Source organism: Equus caballus, chromosome 18, assembly GCF_041296265.1.
Source record: "Equus caballus isolate H_3958 breed thoroughbred chromosome 18, TB-T2T, whole genome shotgun sequence".
Taxonomy (NCBI): domain Eukaryota; kingdom Metazoa; phylum Chordata; class Mammalia; order Perissodactyla; family Equidae; genus Equus; species Equus caballus.
Genome location: NC_091701.1, coordinates 77,560,674 through 77,580,592, shown reverse-complemented (window position 1 = coordinate 77,580,592; position 19,919 = coordinate 77,560,674). Strand labels below are relative to the sequence as shown.

The 19,919-nt window shown below is 39.6% G+C and overlaps 1 protein-coding gene across 2 annotated transcripts in view; it reads right to left on the bottom strand.

Annotated features, from left to right (window-relative positions):
* Positions 1–19,919, bottom strand: part of CDK15 (cyclin dependent kinase 15) — an 87,900-nt gene that overhangs the window by 46,009 nt on the left and 21,972 nt on the right. For both annotated transcript variants that reach the window (XM_023622400.2, XM_070242139.1), the window contains exons 7-8: positions 17,669–17,792; positions 15,869–15,989 (exon numbers count right to left, since the gene is read on the bottom strand). In XM_023622400.2, the coding sequence (XP_023478168.1) occupies positions 15,869–15,989; positions 17,669–17,792 (245 nt within the window). The remainder of the gene's footprint in view (positions 1–15,868; positions 15,990–17,668; positions 17,793–19,919) is intronic.

Below are 19,919 nucleotides of genomic sequence, written 5' to 3'. Positions count from 1 at the left end.
TGGGTTTTGAAGACTTGAACCAACCCTCCATCCAGTACCCTAACACCTTCCAGAAGCCCCGTGGCCTCACAAACTACTGGGAGGCCTGAGGGCATTTTAAACGATGTTCAAAACCATAGTCATTGCTAGGTTTACACCTGTAGCCCACTTTTTCTCTCCCCTGAAAAGGCTTTCATTGCTTAGAAAAAGCTTGTTGCCTTTTCATGTTTTTTCATACTAGTGGCTGTGGGCAACCAAGAAGGAAGTCCTTTCCTTACACACTTTTTTAGTGTCCTTTATCTTCTACTCCACTAGGAGAGTGTACAAAATTATGTAAAATATATTGGAGAAAGCTGGACATTAAGGCCATAACGCAAGTACTACAAAGTAACATAAGATGTTTGTGTTATGGAATAAAATGCTAACATCTGGCTGAAATTCCCAATCGGCATCTGTGTGGTTGGTGTCTACATGCACAGACTGAGAACAAACAAAATTCCTACATCAATTATATTTCAGTATCTGGAATATCCATAAGGACCATAAATATCAATGCATTGGTAAGAAAACAAGTCTATGCACTTTAAGTTTGAAAGATAAAAGATGTTTTCTTGGTGTAAACATTGTTTTTTAAAAACTGTACAATTCATCTTCCTATTTTTTCATTTGTTCTTCAGAACTGTTTTATTTTTATTTGCTTTGTAAACAGGTCATGTGGCTTTCATATTTTTTACTTGCTTCTTAAACGAGTCATGTGGCTATCATTTATTTTACTCACCCCTGTCTAGCCTCAAGCAAATATATTAAATATTCTGAGCATTCAGGTCCAGATAGGGAAGCAGCTCCTCTTTCCTTTTATTCCTCTGTTTTGTTCTTAAATCTTCGGTCTTGTGGCTCTTCCTACCCTACATGTCTTCAGGCTTCTCAGAGGATCCCTGCTCTATGGAGACACCCTTGGGGCTGCCCAAGCACATGAAGGGGAACTTCACACGCGGGGAAAAGACCCGGTGGCACCAAGCGCTGACGATTTCCTCCCAGGACGGAGAGATGCACACCGTCGTTCTATCGCTGCAACCGCGGTTCTTCAGCCACGTTACGGCAAATGGCTTACACGTTTCCTGCATTTTCTGGCTCTCTTCCTACCCTTTTCTGTATTCTGAGCATTAACAAATTCTATAGGAGAGAAAAAGATTCCTTAAACTCCTCAGGCAATCTCTGGGGAAATAAACTATCTCAGGAGTTTTGGGGTTTTGGAGGTGCAAGGGGCACATAAAAATATTGTTGGGAGAAATGAATTAGTACTGCGTTTTTTGCTATTGAAGTTAACTTAGAACAACCTAATATATGGCTGGGACATGACATTTCCATTTGCTTTTCCCAGGGCCACTTTTTATGTTTGGAAGTTTGCAGAAAGAAATCCAACTGTAAAGATTCTCTCAGGCAGGGACAACTTTCCGTAGTCCTAAAACCAGCAGCTGCCTCAAGTCAGCTTTGAATACAGGACTTGTGTTCCAAAATAAATCCCTCTTTATTTTATTTTATTGTTTCAATTATTTTATTGCGGTCATATTGGTTGATAACATTGTGTAGTTTCAGGTGTACATTATTATATATCAGTTTCTGTATAGACTCTATTGCGCTCACCACCAATAGTCTAATCTTTATCGGTCACCATACATATGTGCCCCTTTCCCCCTTTCCCCTGCCACTGCCCCCTTCCCCTCTGGTAACCACTAATCTGTTCTCTTTATCCATGAATTTGTTTATCTTCCACATATGAGTGAAATCACATGGTGTTTGTCTTTTTCTGTCTGGCTTATTTCGCTTAACATAATACTCTCAAGGTCCATCCATGTTGTTGCAAATGGGATGATTTTGTCTTCTTTTATAGCTCGGTAGTACTCCATTGTACATATATACCACATCTTCTTTATCCAGTCATCAGTCGATGGGCACTTGGGTTGCTTCCATATCTTGGCTACTGTGAATAGTGCTGCAGTGAACATAGGGGTGCAGAAATCTCTTTGAATTGTTGATTTCATGTTCTTTGGATAGATACCCAGTAGTGGGACAGCTGGGTCATATGGTATTTCTACTTTTAATTTTTTGAGAAATCTCCATACTGTTTTCCATAGTGGCTGCATTCCCACCAGCAGTTTGCATTCCCACCAGTGGTGTATGAGGGTTCCCTTTTCTCCACATCCTCTCCAACATTTGTTATTTTTTTATGTTGGTGATTATAACCCTTCTGACGGGCACAACGTGATATCTCATTATAGTTTTGATTTGCATTTCCCTAATAATCAGCGATTTTGAACATCTTTTCACATTCCTGTTAGCCATCTGTCTAATGGAAAAATGTCTGTTCATATCCTCTGCCTATTTTTCGATTGGGTTGTTCGTCTTTTTTTTGTTGAGTTGTATGAGTTCTTTATATATTTTGGAGATTAACCCCTTGTCAGATATATTATTTGTAAATATTTTCTCCAGTGGGTGGCTTGTCTTTTTGTTTGGTTCATAGTTTCCTTGGCGTTGCAGAAGCTTTTCAGTCTGATGTAGTCCCAGGAGTTAATTTTTTCTTTTGTTTCCCTTGCCTGGGTAGATCGGTATTTGAAAAGATGCTGCTAAGACTGATGTCAGTATACTGCCTGTATTTTCTTCTAGGAGTTTTATGGTTTCAGGTCTCACATTCAAGTCTTTAATCCATTTTGAGTTAATTTTTGTGTATGCTGTAATCTAATGGTCTATTTTCATTCTTTAGCATGTGGCTGTCCAGTTTTCCCAACATTTATTGAAGAGACTTTCCTTTCTCCATTGTATGTTCTTGGTTCCTTTGTTAAAGATTAGCTTTCCATAGATGTGCGCTTTTATTTCTGGGCTTTCAATTCTGTTCCACTGATCTGTGTGTCTGTTTTTGCACCAGTACCATGTTGTTTTGATTACTATAGCTTGGTAGTATATTTTGAAGTCAGGGATTGTGATGCCTCCAGGTTTGTTCTTTCTTCTCAGGACTGCCTTTGCTATTTGGGGTCTTTTGTTGTTCCATGTAAACTTTAGGATTCTTGGTTCTTCATGATATTCCATGAAGAATAACCTTGGGATTCTGATTGGGATTACATTGAATCTGTAGATTGTGTTAGGTAATATGGAAATTTTAACTATGTTTATTCTTCCAATCCATGAACATGGAATATCTTTCCATTTCTTTATGTCTTCTTTCATTTCCTTCAATAATGTCTTATAGTTTTCAGTGTATAGGTCTTTCACCTCCTTGGTTAAATATATTCCCAGATATTTTATTTTATTTTTTTGTGATTGTAAATGGGACTGTATTCTTGAGTTCTCTTTCTGATAGTTTGTTATTAGTACCTAGAAATGCAACTGATTTTTATAAGTTGATTTTGTACCCTGCAAAATGGTTTGCTGTGGTTGTCGATTATTGTCTAATAGTTTTCTGATGGATTCTTTAGGGATTTCTATAAATAGAATCATGTTGTCTGCAAACAATGAGAGTTTCACTTCTTCCTTTCCAATTTGGATACCTTTCATTTCTTTTTTCTTGCCTAATTGCTCTGGCCAAAACCTCCAGTACAATGTTAAATAGGAGTGGCAAGAGTGGGCACCCTTGTCTTGTTCCTGTTCTCAGAGGGATGTTTTACAGTTTTTTACTGCTAAGTATGATGTTGGCTATGGGTTTGTCATATGTGGGCTTTATTATGTTGAGATACTTTCCTTCTGTACCCATTTTATTGAGAGTTTTTTTTTTTTTTATCATGAATGGATGTTGGATCTTGTCAAATGCTTTCTCTGCATCTATTGAGATGATCACATGATTTTTATTCCTCATTTTTTAATGTAGTGTATCATATTGATTGATTTGCAGATGTTGAACCATCCCTGTGTCCCTGGTATAAATCCCACTTGATCATGGTGCATGATCTTTTTAATGTATTGCTGTATTCAGTTTGCCAATATTTTGTTTGGATTTTTGTGTCTGCGTTCATCAGCAATACTGGCCTGTAATTTTCCTTCTTTGCGTTGTCCTTGTCTGGTTTTGAGATCAGGGTGATATTAACCTCATAGAATAAGTTAGGAAGTGTTCCATGTACTCACTTTTTTGAAATAGTGTGAGCGGGATAGATATTAAATCTTCTTTGAACGTTTGGTAGAATTCTCCAGAGAAGCCACCTGGTCCTGGACTTTTGTTTTTGGGGAGGTTTTGAATACTGTTTCAATTTCTTTGTTGGTGATTGGTCTATTCAGATTCTCTATTTCTTCTTGATTCAGTTTTGGGAGGTTGTATGAGTCTAAGAATTTATCCATTTCTTCTAGGTTGTCCAATTGTTGGCATATAGTTTTTCATAGTATTCTTTTATAATCTTTTGTATTTCTGTGGTATCAAGTGTAATTTCTCCTTTTTTATTTCTAATTTTATTTATTTGAGACTTCTCTCTTTTTTCTTAGTGAGTCTGGCTAAGGGTTTGTCAATTTTGTTTATCTTCTCAAAGAACCAGCTCTTAGTTCCATTGATCCTTCCTACTGCTTTTTTTTTGGTTTCTGTTTCATTTATATCTGGTCTAATTTTTATTATTTTCCTCCTTCTGCTGACTTTGGGCTTTGTTTTTTTTTCTTTTTCTAGTTCTGTTAGGTGTAGTTTAAGATTACTTATTTGAGATTTTTCTTGTTTGCTGAGGTGGGCCTGTATTGCTATGAATTTCCCTCTTAGCATCACTTTTGCTGCATCCCATAAGAGTTGGTATGATGTATTTTCATTTTAATTAGTCTCCAGATATATTTTGATTTCTTCATTGATCCAATGGTTGTTCAGTAACATGTTGTTTAGTCCCCACATATTTGTGACTTTCCCAGCTTTTTTCTTGTAGTCGATTTCTAGTTTCATAGCATTATGGTTGGAAAAGATGCTTGATATTATTTTAATCTTCTTAAATTTATTGAGGCTTGGCTTGTTTCTCAACATATGGTCTATCTTTGAGAATGTTCCATGTGCACTTGAGAAGAATGTGTATTCTGCTGTTTTGGATGGAATGTTCTATATATATCTGTTAAGTCCATCTGGTCTATATTTTCATTTAATTCTACTATTTCTTTGTTGACTTTCTGTCTGAATGATCTATCCATTGATATAAGCGGGGTGTTGAGGCCCCCTACTATTATTGCATTCTGTTAATTTCTCCCTTTAGGCCTGTTAATAGTTGCTTTATGTACTTTGGTGCTCCTGTGTTAGGTGCATATATATTCATAAGTGTTATGCCCTCGTGGTGGAATGTCCCTTTTATTATTATACTCCCCTCTTTGTCTCTCATTGTCTTTTTAATCTAAAGTCTGCTTTGTCTGATATAAGTATGGCAACACTTGCTTTCTTTTGCTTGCCATTTGCTTGGAGTATCATCTGCCATACCTTCACTCTGAGCCTATGTTTTTCTTTAGAGCTGAGATGTGTTTCCTGGAGGTAGAATATTGCTGGGTCTTGTTTTTTAATCCAACCAGCCACTCTGTGTCTTTTGATTGGATAATTCAATCTATTTACATTTAGAGTGATTTTGATATATGAGGGTTTAATACTGCCATTTTATCTCTTGCTTTCTGGTTTTCTATATTTCCATTTTTCTTTTCCCTTGTATTTCTGACTGCTATTTCAGTTTGTTGGTTTTCTGTGATGGTTTTCTCATTGTTTATGATTTGTGGCTTTGCTCTGATTTTTTGCTTAGTGGTTACCATGAGGTTTGTATAAAAGATCTTGTAGATGAGATAGCCCATTCTCTAATAGCCACTTATCTTGATTAGCCTAAGTAGGTTACATCCCTTTCCTCTTTCCCTTCTGAGTTATTGTTGTCACAAATTATTCTTTGTTGTGTTGTGAGTTTGTGACTAAATTGAAGTGTTTAAAGTTATTTTTGATGCTTTCCTCCTCTTTATCTTTTATATTTATAACTTTTATATTTAAGTGTTTGCTAACCTGTTCTGATAGAGAGCTCCAATTTTCTGACTTTGTCTATCTCTTAACTCAAAGCTTTGTGAAACTTTGCCTTTTTGATCCAGATAGGAGGGCTCCCTTCATCATTTCTCATAAGGGAGGTCTAGTGCTGAGGAACTCCCTCAGCTTTTGTTTGTCTGGGAAAGCTTTATTTCTCCATCATATCTGAAGGATGGTTTTGCTGTATAGATTATTCTTGGCTGAAAGTTTTTGTCTGTCAGTATTTAAATATATCATTCCATTCTCTCCTAGCATGTAAGGTTTCTGCTGAGAAATCTGCTGAAAGTCCAATAGGGATTCTTTTTTTGGTTATTTTCTCCTACCTTGCTGCCCTTAATGTTTTTTCTTTGTCTTTATTTTTGCCAGTTTTACTATTATATGCCTTGGAGAAGGTCTTTTTGCATTGATGTAATTAGGAGTTCTGTTGGTTTCATGAACTTGTAAGTCCAGTCCATTTCCTAGGTTTGGAAGTTCTCAGCTATTATTTCTTTAAAAAAGGTCTCTTCTCTTTTCTCCCTTACTTCTCCCTCTGGAATATTTGTAATCTTTATGTTGCTTTTCCTAATTGTCAGGTATTTCTTTAAAAATTTCTTCATTAAAAAGACAAATCTTAGTTCTCTCTTCTCCTCCACCTGAAGGATTTCTAGATTCCTGTCCTATAGTTCACTAATTCTCTCCTCCATAATGTCAGCTCTGTTTTTTATGGTTTCTAAATTATTTTTTATCTCAGTAATTGTGTTCTTCAGATCCACAATTTCTACATATTTTTTTAAGGGCTTTAATCTCTTTGGTGAAGTATTCCTTCTGCTCATTAATTTTATTCCTGAGCTCATTGAACTGTCTTTCTGACACTTCTTGTAACTTGTTGAGTTTCTCTATGACCACTATTTTAAATTCTTTGTCATTTAGATTGTAAATTTCTATGATTTCAGGATTGACTTCTGGAGACTTGTCATTTCTCTTCTGCTCTGAGGTGTTGCTGTAGTTTTTCATGGTGTTTGATGAACTGATCCTTTGCCAGTGCATTTGTAGTAACATCAGGTTGCAGATTCCACCTGCCACCACTGAGGAGAGTGGGAGCTGTGTTTCTGATCCTGTTCCAACTGCTGGAGCTTGTGTGGGTAAGGTTGCTTTGCATTTGCACAGCCTGGCCACAGTTGCTCAGTAAGTTGCTCTCGTGGGGGGTGTGGCATCTGTGCTCAGTGGGCAGGTTGCACAGGCACAGGCTGGCCCTACGCTTGCAGGTGGTTTGGCTGGGCCATTGTGCTTGGTGAGCAGGGCACTTTCATGGGGGCTGAGCTGCCATTACTCAGTGGGGCATGTTCCCATAGGTGGGGCCACCATGGCACAGTGGGTGCTCCTGCAGGCTGGGCTACCCATCCAAAGGCATTCATGTGCATAATGGGCTGCCCCCACCTCCTCTTATAGTCATGCTGGCCACTGTGCTTGGCAGGCAGGGCTCCTTCACAGAGGCTGAGCCACTGCCACTTGGTGTGGAGCACTCCCATGGTTGGGGCTGCTGTGGCACCATGGGCACTCCCATGGGCAAGGCTACCATTCCCAGCTACCACACTTGGCTGCCCCCCCACCTCCTCTTACAGTCGTTTCTGGCCACTGTGTGAGGCTGTGACCTGGCTGGCTGCTGCTGGGGGTGGGAAGGGGTGTGCTCACCTAGTTCCAGTGCCCCTGAAGATCCTGTCCACCCACCTGCATGGATCTCTCCGGCATCTTGTTGTGCTATGTGGGAATCCTCTGTTGGCTATCAAATGTCCGTTTAGTTGTAACTTAAGATGGGGAGAGACAAAAGGAACAGCTCACTCTGCCGTGATGCTGACATCACTCCCAATAAATCCTTCTTTAAAACCCAGTTTACCATGACATGGATGAACCTTGAAAACATTATGCTAAGTGAAATAAGCCAGACATGAAAGGTCAAATATTGTATGATCCCACTTATATGAGATATTAGAGTAGTCAAATTCATGGAGGCAGAAAGTAGAATGGTGGTTACCAGGGGATGACCGGAAGGAGTAATAGGGAGTGAATTTTTGGTGGGGACAGAGTTTCCATTTAGGATGGTGAAAGGTTCTGGAGATAGTGGTGATGGTTGCACAACAGTGTGAATGTGCTCAATGTCACTGAATTGTACATTTGAAAGTGGTTAAAACTGTAAATTTTATGTTTTCCATATGTTAACACAACACCAAAAAGTAAAAACAAACAAACAAAAGAACCATTGTAATCATCTTAAAACATTGCGTTTTTCTCACTGAAGTTGCTAATGGAACCTTTTAGGGTCTGGAAAGGTAGCAGAGAGAGAAGAAAAGATATTGGGAGACTACAGAATGTGGTGTAAGTGCTGGGAATAACCTATCTGTCCCACTTGTACATTTTCCATGATTTCACCATCTGCTCTGGGCCCCCCACTGGCACTGCTACCATCAGGGCTCAGTGTGAACAAGAGGCTTGTGCCCTACTGTGTTGTAATCAGTTTCTTTAAGACAAAGGCTCTAATGCTCACCCACTGTCCTCTGTCTCCTACAAAGTCATTTAGTTTGCACCCAATGGGGCTGCATGGCCTAGCAGAATAGGAATTTTTTTCTTTTCCTTCCTTTGTCAATTGGAAATCTTCTCCCTATTCACTTCTCTTATCACTCTGAAAAGGAAAAAAAAATGAGAGAAAGGGTATCCCTGCGTACACACCCACTGTCTAACAATTAGGTAGAGAGTGAACAAATACTGGAAACTCAATGGAAGATACCTATTGTTCTATTTCTGTGTTTCTCTTTTAGTTTTACCAGGAAAACCACAATAATAATGGAATGAATGAGAGTAATAACAATAACTTTAATTTATAACTGAATTCTATTTTGTAAGTGTCATCATTATTCATGGTCAAGTTAGTGAAACACTTATCAATGGAATAATATATATATTTGTATATGCATTAAAAGATAAGGGATACACAGTCTAGGAGAGACTTAGAGAACTAGGCTGGGTGACCTGGCCCAAGCCTTAGGAAAAAATTACTCAGAATGCAGCACAGAAAGTTGAGGAGACAGAAATGTGAGAAAGGATAAGATCCATGGGTAATAGACAAATGCAGTCTAATAACCTTTCACTGCAGCTCCAGAAACACAGAAGCGAATAGAGGCAACATTCAAAAAGAAAATGGCTGATGAAAGACATGAATTCATAATTGGAAGAAGTACAATGTATAGTAAGAAAAAAGAAATCCACACGAGATGCCTGAGAGTAAAAACTGCGTAAACACAAAGACAAAGAAAAACATGCAGAGAAAGTTAGAGATCACCTGCGAAAGAAGGACAATTAGGCTAAAAGCAAACTTCACAAGAGCAGCAATGGAAGACAAAGTGGGGACTGATGCCTTCAAAGATCTGGGAGAAAATACTCATCAATCTAGAATGATACCCCAACAAGACTACTTTTCAGCAATGAGAGTTTATGTTAAGAAACCAAAACAGAGTTTGCCACCAACAGACCTCCACTAAAGAAATTCTAAAAGATTTACTTCAAAAGAAAGGAAAATTATTCTAAACATAAGAGCTAAAGGGCATGCAGGAATAATGAACAGTTTTAAATTTATTTGCACTTAATTAAAATAGGTTCAAAGACTATAAAGCAAAAATGGATAGAATTATGACAAATCAACAATATTGTGAACAATTTCAACACACCTTTCATTGGTAGGTTAAACAGACAAAAATGATAAAAAGAATTTGGATAACACAATTAAAAATCTTGAATTTTTGAACATATGTGAAAACCTGTACCCAACAATTCAAGAATATGCATTCTTCTCAAACACACATGAATAATTGCAAACACCAATCATGGACCAGACCAGTGCTTCTTAAACTATCTTTGGTGAAATATCAGATTTTTCTCAACTTTTTGCTAATTTTTAATTCTGAAATAATTTCAAACTTAAAATTGCAAGAACAGTAGAAATAACTCTCTTATATCCTTCAAAGAGATTCACCAAATGCCAACAATTTGCCTCTTTCATTTCATCATTTTCTCTCTATCTCTGTCATCTCTCTCTCTCTCTCTCTCTATCATCCATCTATTTTTATCTGAAGCAGTGAAGAGTAAATTACAGATACCATGACTCTTCACCCCTAAATACTGCCATGTGTATTTTCTAAGAATAAAAATATTCTCTTACATAACAACAGTGAAATTATCAAAATCAGAAAATTTAATGTTGAGCCAATACCACCATCTAATCTACAGTCCGTAGTGAAATTTCGCCTATTGTCCAGTAGTGTTCTTTGGCTCCTTTTATCCCAGCATCCAATCTAGGACTGTGCATTGTGTTTGGTTGGCACGTCCCTTAAATCTCCTTTAATCTGGAATAGTTGCTTAGTCTTTCTTTGCCTTTCAAAACCTTGATCCCGTAGGGGAACAGAAAATGCCACCCCAAAATATGCCGCTCTGGGAAAAGGACTATTTTAAGCTGAAGGCAACTGAGACAAAGCAGACATTGGATGAGTTCTCTACCTGCCTGATCGGCCTGAAAGCAGGGCATAAATTCCCCTTGTGAAGATGCCCCCCACCTTCCGATACCACAAGGGAGAACCACCTTTTCACTGGAGGCAGAGATGGCACCAAGAAGAATCTACATAAAGAAACTTGCTAAATAACCCTTATCTACCATTAGGGTCCCCCGTACATTTGCCTTCCCACAGTTTATGGCCCCTCGAAGAGTCCAGAATCCCCTTTCCTTTGTCTTGTCACTTCTCTACAAACATATTGTCCTTCATCAGACTAGTGTAAAAGCCTCTAATAGTCTAAAAGACTAGCTGTTGCTTTGGGAATTTTTCTTTCTTTCTATGAAGCCACCTCCCCTGTGTCATGTAATACTTTTAACATCAAATCAAATTTCTATGCTTTTCTCCTGTTAATCTGTCTCTTGTCAGTTTATTTTGCAGGCCCACTCACTGAACCTAAGAGGATAGAGGAAAATTTTTCCTCCCCCACGACCTTTTAAAGAGTACAGGCTAGTGACATTGTCGACTGTCCCTCAAACTGAGTTTATCTGAAGTCTCCTCATGATTTGATTCAGGTTATGTTTTTTTGCAGGAAAACCACATAAGTGACATTGTATCCTTCTCAGTGCATCATGTGAGGAGGCGCACGACGTCAGACAGTCCCATTATTGATCATATTAACTCTAATCACTTGGTTAAGGTGCTGTCTGCCAAGTTTTTCTACTATAAAGTTATTATTTTTCAGTATGGAGATTCCTCAAAAAAACCCTAAAAACAGAACTACCACATGACCCAGCTATCCCACTACTGGGTATCTACCCAAACAATTTGAAATCAACAATCCAAAGTAACATATGCACCCCTATGTTCATTCCAGCACTATTCACAATAGCCAAGACATGGAAACAATCCAAGTGCCCACAGACCGATGATTGGATAAAGAAGATGTGGTGTATATATATACAATGGAATACTACATGGCCAGAAAAAAAGACAAATTCATCCCATTTGCAATAACAAGGAAGGACCTAGCAGGAATTATGCTAAGTGAAATAAACCAGCCTGAGAAAGACGAACACCAGATGATTTCACTCATATGTGGAATATAAACAAGCACTGGGACAAAGAAAACAGTTCAGTGGTTACCAGGCGAAGGGGGGTGGGGGGATGGGCACAGGGGGTGAAGGGGAGCACTTATGTGGTGACAGTCAAGAAATAATGGACAACTGAAATCTCACATTGATGTAAACTATTATGAACTCAATAAAAATAAATAAATAAAGTTACTGTTTTTTCCTTTGTAAATTAGTAAGTAATTTGTGGAGAGGTACTTTGAGACTATGTAAACATCTTATTCCTCATCAAACTTTTCCCTCTATTTTAGCATTGATGATTCTTGTTTGAACCAATTACTACTATATTATAAAATAGAGATTTTCTAATTCCATCATTTCTTCTCCAGTTATGGTTGACATTCTTCTGTAGGGAAGAGCTTCCCTTCTTATCTGTCCACCCATCCAGCTATTTATCTGCAGTATGGACTTAGGTATTCTTATTTTATTCGGTGGGTTGTAATCCATTACTCTTATTATTTACTTTGATGCTCAAATGCACCAGCTTTGGCCAGTGGGAGTCTCTTCAAGCTGCTTCCCATGTCCTTTTGACAGACACCCATCATTCTTTTGATCGCTTTGTAAAAAATGTTCCAGCCCAACAAGACATTCGTGGTTCATCTTGTACTTACTCTGCCCCAGCCTTAGAACTGGCCATTTCTCTGAAAAGTCCTAGTTCTTTTTAATAAGAAATGGCATTAAGAAATCAAGATCTAGGGGCAGACCAATCCTCATGTAAGACACAACAATAAATTTCTTTTTTAAAAAATGTACCTAGCAGAACCAAATGCAAATCCTCTCTGAGGGAACTCACTTCATTCAAGGCCTCAAAAAAGTCTCACAAATGAAATTCCAAGGAAAATTAGTGCATCACTGTAAAAACAACTAAACATGCATGGAAAAAAGATACCAGATGCAAGAACCAAGAGAAACAATAAACAACAGAAAGATTTACAAGGACGTTTGCTCTTGATGTGTCAGACCTTAGAGAGAAAGTAATACAGCTTTATTGAGAGGCATTTAAGGAGCACTAAACAGATGGAGATACACCATGCTTAAAAACTGGAAGACAATATCACAAAGGTTTTAATAATCCTCCAAGTACTCTATAATTTCAATGTAATTCCAATGAAAATCCCACTAGGATTTGTCATGAAACTTGAAACACCAAACCTAAAATTTATATGAAAAATGAAAGGGGAAAAATAGTCAAGACACTCGTGAGGAAGATGAAGTAAGTGGGGAGACTTGTCCTACCAGATATCAGGTATTATTATAAACCTATAGAAACTAATATAGTGGGACATTGGTACAGGGACAGACAAATTGACTCCAGTGGAACAGAATAGAGAACCCAGAAACAGACCTATGCTTTAGGAAACTTGATATATGAGAGATTTGGCATGGCAGATCACTGAGGAAATTGGGGTGAGACAATTGGTTAGCAAAGACAAAGGTCAGTTTCCAATATATAAAGATTTAAAGTGAAAGGAAAAATTGTACTATTTTATTTTTTTGTGAGGAAGATTGGCCCTGAGCTAACATCTGTTGCCAATCTTCCTCTCTTTCTTTCCTTTTCTCCCCAAAGCCCCAGTACATAGTTGTATATCCTAGTTGCAGATCATTCTAGTTCTTCCATGTGGGACACTGCCACAGCGTGGCCTGATGAGCGGGGCATAGGTCCGCGCCCAGGATCTGAACCCGTGAACCCCAGGCTGCCGAAGCGGAGTGTGCAAACTTAACCACCCAGCCACGGGGCCAGCCCCAGAACTTTACAATTTTAAAGAATGTATTGGACATTATCATTCTAACCTCAGGGAGGAAAGGATTTTGTATATAAGAAACAAAAGGGCTAACCACAAAAGAAAAGACTGATAAGGTTAGCAATATTAAAATTAAGACCTTTTGTTCAAAACGACAACACAAAGATATGAAAACATAAGCTGTTAACTGGAGGAGGCTACCTGCAACACACATAACCGATAAAAGATTAGTCTCCAGAATATAAGAATTCCTATAAATCAATAAAGAAAGAAAAGGAAGGAGGGAGAAAGGGGAGAGACAGACCGTCAGAGGCAGAGACAGAGAGACCAAAAGAAAATAAATGAAAGACACAAACAGGCATTTCACAGAGGAGAAAACACAAATGGCAAATAATCCATGAAAAGATGTCCAACCTCATTAATATTTAGGGAAATGCAAATTTAGATCACAACATGATACCATTCTACCCACTTGATCAGGACGAATTAAGAAATCTGTTATTATAATGTTGGTGCAGATGAGCATAAGGGAGTACAACACACTGCTGGTGTATAAATGATCACGACCACTCTGGGAAACAATTCAGCACTAATTTAGGAAGTTGAACGTTCACATACTCTGTGACACAGCAAATCTACTCTGAAGACCCCTAAAGAAATCCTTAAATACAAATACCAAGTGAGTTCATAATAGCAAAAACAAACAAAACAAAAAACAAACTAAATAATGGAAACGTTCATCAAGAGGAAATAAAGGGTAGCCACAGTGGTCCACATGGATGAACCTTAGAAACACTGAGTGAAAAAAAACCAAGTTACAGAAGACTAAAAACAACATAATACCATTTTTAAAAAACTCAAAAGCTGGTAAAATAAAATAATATTTTTTAGAATACATAAAAATCTTATTCTTAAAAGGAGTAAGGGAATGATGACAAGAACAAATGCTCAGGGCAGAAGCACCTCTGGTGGAGGAGCAGGCGGATGGGAAACGAGTGAGTAGGGGCGGCGGTATCGATTACGTTCCAGTTGTTACAGTGGGTAGTGGGTTCACGGAGTTCCTTTTATCATGCTTCCTAATCTGCATCAGGTTTCTCTATTTTCATGCTATTGCCATTTTGGGCTGCATCATTCTTTGTTGTCAGGGGCTGTCCTGTGCACCATAGGATGCTTAGGAGCATCTCCGGCTTCTACCCTCTAGATGCCAGTAGCCCGCCCCACTCAGCTGTGACAATGAAAAATGTCTCCAGACATTGCCAATGTCCCTGGGGAGCAAAACTGACCCTGGCTGAGGATCACTGACATATATATATGTTATATATATTTTTGACTGCTTTGTAATAAAACAAAGTTTAAAAGTGACGAGCAGAAATTTCACTCTGTCTGTGAAGCACAACCAGGAAGTGGTCTCGAGGAGCTGGGGAAGCCGGAGCCTGCCGAAGGCCTTTGAAGTGACAGCGCAGAGAAGGGAAAGCTGACAGCTTCAGGAGGGTTTTGACTAGCAGGTGATATTTCTAGAAATGGTACGGGGTGTTGGGAAATCAACGACTACAGACACACTGGAGGAAAATTTCTGCAGCCTTTCTCAATTCTTTGGGAAATCCAAAAGCTTAGGTTAGCCTTTTAGGATACTGTTCAATTTTTTAAAAACCTATTATTGGGCCTTCTGTTTATATAAGACCCCTGTAAGGACTTGAAAGAAGTCCATATATTTGGTTACCTTTGAGGAGGTGGCTATGACTGCAAAGTCACCACACATCCAACTGTGGCCCCCAAAAGACTGGGATTTCCCAGGAATAAGATCCGGATAACATAACACCACTGGTCTGGGATGACAAGTGCCTGAGATCCCACAATCACCAGCACACCCCATTAGTCCAAGTCCCTCCCCAACAACATGGTTCTGCTCGAGAGCGCCTACCTCATTCTTGTACTTGCTCTACAGTCCCATTTAACCCTTCATGGGGAGTTTGTTACTCTCATTTTTTAAATGGAGAAATACAGACACAAAAAAGATACGTGACTTTTCAAGATAACGTAATCCAGAGTAACTGATTAGAAATAGAACTGGTGTGAAAATCAGGTCCCCTGAATCTTGGTCTTTATGTTTTTTTCACCAGCCTCTGAACCATGTTTGGGCATGTGTGAGCATGCATGCCCAGACGTGTGTGTGTGTGTCTGTGGTCTGGAGGTGTATGTGTGTTTCTCTGAGGATAAGGAGAAAAGACAAATGATTGAAGAGAAGAGTTAGGAGGAGGGACATGGTAGAAAGAGCACTGGATTCAGAAGATGCTGTGGGCAAGACCTCCCTGAGTCTCAGTTTCTTTAACTGTAAAAACTCATAGAATGATTGCAAAAATCAAATGAGATATGCATTTGAACGCACTTTATGTTTCTATATGTAACTGTGATTGCATTATTAGAGTTATTATTAAAAATGTAACACAGATGATAAGCAACCCTCATGGGTAGGATGACTCACATTTTCTTGGCACCGGCTCTTACCATATGTCCAGTTCAGAGGAATATTCAGTGGCTCCCAGCAAGGCATCAGGAGGGCGGTACCAGAGTGTCACAACTTCTGAAGAGTATGTCTGGCTGGGAACGGACTTGGCCCGAGCAAGACCTGACCAAAAGGGGAAAGCGCAGAACTCATTGTCCTGGGACTTCCTGGAGAGTCACAGTGATTTATTCTACCAAGGAGAGTATAGCTGGCAGAGTAAACAACATTTTAAAAATAATACACTGACTTTGAGTGCTTTTAAAAAGCCACTGAACTATCTTGATCCTTGTATGTCACTTCATCAAGTGAATTTCTCAAATTTTGGCCTACTTTGCAGCTAGATGTGGCCTTCCTTTCAGCCAACTGTAGGGAGGTGACTAAACTCTTGCCTCAATTATACAAACGGAAGTGATGTGTGAACCTCCAGATCTTGCTCTTAATGGAGGGGTTAAGCATTCTTCTCTTTTCTCCTTTCTGCAGGCTATAATGAGAGGGAGGTGGCCACCATTTTGAAATATGCAGTTGGGCAACAGCCTAGGGACGGTGCGGTCACATGACAGAAGGCGCCAAGATACCATGGGGCCACCATGAGCTCTGACTGCTTAGGTCAGATTGTAATGCATGAGAAAATTGTTTCTAGCATGTTTATATCTCTGTAATTTTGCATCTCATAATAGCAACTGAACTCAATTCATGACTTATATGGGCACCCTCCATTTTTGCAGTCCAGGAACCCCCAGTTTAGTAGATAAAGGGTGGGGACTGCTAATCTACCCTTTATGTACTAATAAAGTTGATAAAATAAATAATAAGGTTGATAGGACCTTAGATGAGACACTCTCAAGTGCTCCTCTGCAAAATGAGAGTACTTTTGTCAGGTCAGCTACTTATTTCAAAGAATCTCATGATCTATAGCTGGAAAAAAATCTCAGTAGATGAGTTCACTTTGTGGGGAATTGCTGAAGGAATGTCTGTTAAATGCTTACACGTCTGGATGAAAGCTACTATCTCAGAATAAGGTCCTATAGCTATAGAATCTCCATCTGACATCTCTCAAACAGAGAAGGGTGGTTCCTCAGCTCACACAGAACTAGTTTTTCAATAAATATTTATTGAGCACCTATTATGATGCCAGGCACTAGGGATACAATGATAAACAAAAATGGACCCAGGCTGCCCTCATAATGCCTACGATCTAGTGGAGGAGACAAAATCATCCACATATATATATGTGTGTGTGCATAATTATAAACTGTAATAAGGGCTAAAATGGAAACATACAATGATACTCTGAGGACATGTGCATCACTTTGATGGGAATAAAAACCTCAGGCCCTCATATAGTCATACCTATATAGATACACAGGTGAGCGGAACAAGTGTCCCAGAGCCTCCATTCCAGCAGGAGTCCATCCTACAATCTGAGGTTAACTTCTTTATCCTGCCATCCTGGGGTAACCTCGATCTATTCTGACAGAATTTGTGCATCCACTCAGATTTAGGGAAACCTACCAAGTCCAGTCCACTTGACACACGTCTCTCTATCAAAAATGGCAGTGAGGTCATAGGGGTGCCCGAGTTTTAGGATTGATTAGACTGGGGCTTGATGGAGTCCTAGGCAGCTTCCAATCACACACTGTTTCTTGCCTCGTGCGTCCTATATGGTAGTTTGATACCCTCACAAAGCATCTTGTTCCCCGGGTCTCTACTTTTCAAAGGCCAGACCTAGTCAATGTTTTAAACACGTGCGCACAAAAGCATCATTGTTCACAGCCTAGAAAGAGACTCGAGGGGCAGCTTACCAAAATCAGCCAGTTTGAGCTCTCCCAGGTGACTGATGAGTAAGTTCTGAGGTTTCAGGTCCCTGTGAAGGACGTGTTGGTGGTGGATGTGCGCCAGGCCCCGCAAAAGTTGAAACATGAAAAGCTGGAAGGAATGAACACCTTATCTAAGCAAAGTGGAGCCACTACGTGTTGATTTCTCCTCTAAATCAAAAACAGTCATCTGAAAGAATTTGGTAAAAGTGTCTCTTGAGAGACCAAACAAATGAAGATTTTACATTCGTGGGGGCAGCGGGAAGGACAAGGAAAGTCAAGTAAGTCGAACATGTCCTACACAAAGGGATGCTGGCTTTTCCTGACATCTTGTTTCTTTGATACTGATGGAATTACCCTTCCTTAAAAATCTAAAGTGAAACTTTGAAGTTTCCTTTGGAACACTAGTTATTGATTTAGATGTGAAAGATTTAATTTTTTCTCCCACCGATGAACTTGGCATATAAGATCAAAGTTGACCTGGAAATGTGAGTCTGAGGTTTACAACTGCCTAAGTTTTCCAGGCTCTCTGATATGAAACCCTTTTAAAAACACAACACAAGGAGACCAGACCAGAAAATATACCCTTAGATGGTAGTAGGAAATAAAGGAACCATCATCTTTTTAAACTTCTTTTTAAAGTCTCAGGTTCAAAGTTGAAAACAAAGGAAATATACAGTATAGATTAAGAGGGGAGACAGACCAAAAGAAATTAGACCAAAAAAGAAAAAAATCAAAAGAGAATAAGAAATAAATAGTAGAGAAGAAAGAAGCGGCGGGGTGGGTTGGGGGTGGGGAACAACAGCAAAAATACGTTCTGGGCCCAAATTTTAAAATGTTGCATGTAGTTATAAGGCACAGAAACCAAAGATATTATTAGGTTCCCACCGATATAGAAGCTTAAGGAAAAAAAAGAATGCTTATTATTCCAAGTATCTTTTGCTATTTTCCAGTGCCACCGGCAATTGAGAATTCAAACATCAACATTAGTGTTTACAAAGACCTATGCCAACTGAGAACATGTTCTGGCTGTTTAGAAAAGAAAGGGCCAGGTCCAGCGTTCCTCGGGCCACAGGCAAAACAGCAGACGCAGAGCTGCATGGATAAATCCACTTTTTCCATCACATCTTGGAAACTAGGAACTTGAGAGATGCTAGGACCTGCACTGAGCTAACAATGACTTGAAGACCTTGGAGCCGTGCTGATGAGCAGCATGGGCTGAATGAAGCAGGAGCTGGGGAGCTGACCCACCACAGCAGAGCTGTGGCCATGTAGGTTCCATGCAGGTCCCACATCAGGGTCGCAAGCCACGTAAGAATGTTACAATTTTCTTGAGACTCCCACTTCAAATGTTCACTGGTTCCATGAGTCTTCCCGGTGATTTCTCTTCCTGGTGCTTCAAACACACACTGTTTGTTTTACCATTCATCATATCACTCAAGGCACAAAATTCCTATACCAACACTCAAAGCTTCCAATTGGTTATGAACATAAATGTTCATGGAAAAGGCTATATAAAGAAGCAACTCAAGTCCAAGGTACAAGGAAAGATGCCATAATATGTGCTTAAAAATACGTTTTTCCATGTAATGGTACCAAAGAAAGAGGGAGATGGAGACAGCTGAGGGACAGAGACAGGAGCAAGGAAGGGAAAATAACATTTAGCACCTTTTGTAATCCTGAAAACGACCCTGTGAGGTCTTATCCTCAATTTACAGAAAAGAAAAATAGGGCTTTAAAAACATGTTTAGAGGCGCTGGCCCAGTGGCGCAGCGGTTAAATTCGCACGTTCCACTTCAGCGGCCCAGGGTTTGCCGGTTCGGATCCTTGGTGCGGACATGGCACCACTTGGCAAGCCATGCTGTGGTAGGCATCCCACATATAAAGTGGAGGAAGATGGGCATGGATGTTAGCTCAGGGCCAGTCTTCCTCAGCGAAAAGAGGAGGATTGGCAGCAGTTAGCTCAGGGCTAATCTTCCTTAAAAAAAAACAAAAAACACCTCTAGAAAGAGTCAGGGCCAGGTCTCAAATTCGGCCCTCCCTGACACCACTACACCATCCTGAGAAACTGGAGAAGAGACAGTGAAAGCACGACGGGGAAGGAGGGAGTCGGCTGAGTCAGAGACAGCTTCTTAGTGGCCAGGCTGAAATGCCTTTCACGTCCCTGGAATAGACTGTTCTCACTCATGAGTCACACCCGCCTCCCCACTCCTTGCTCTTCGGTCTCTCTCCTCCCTGG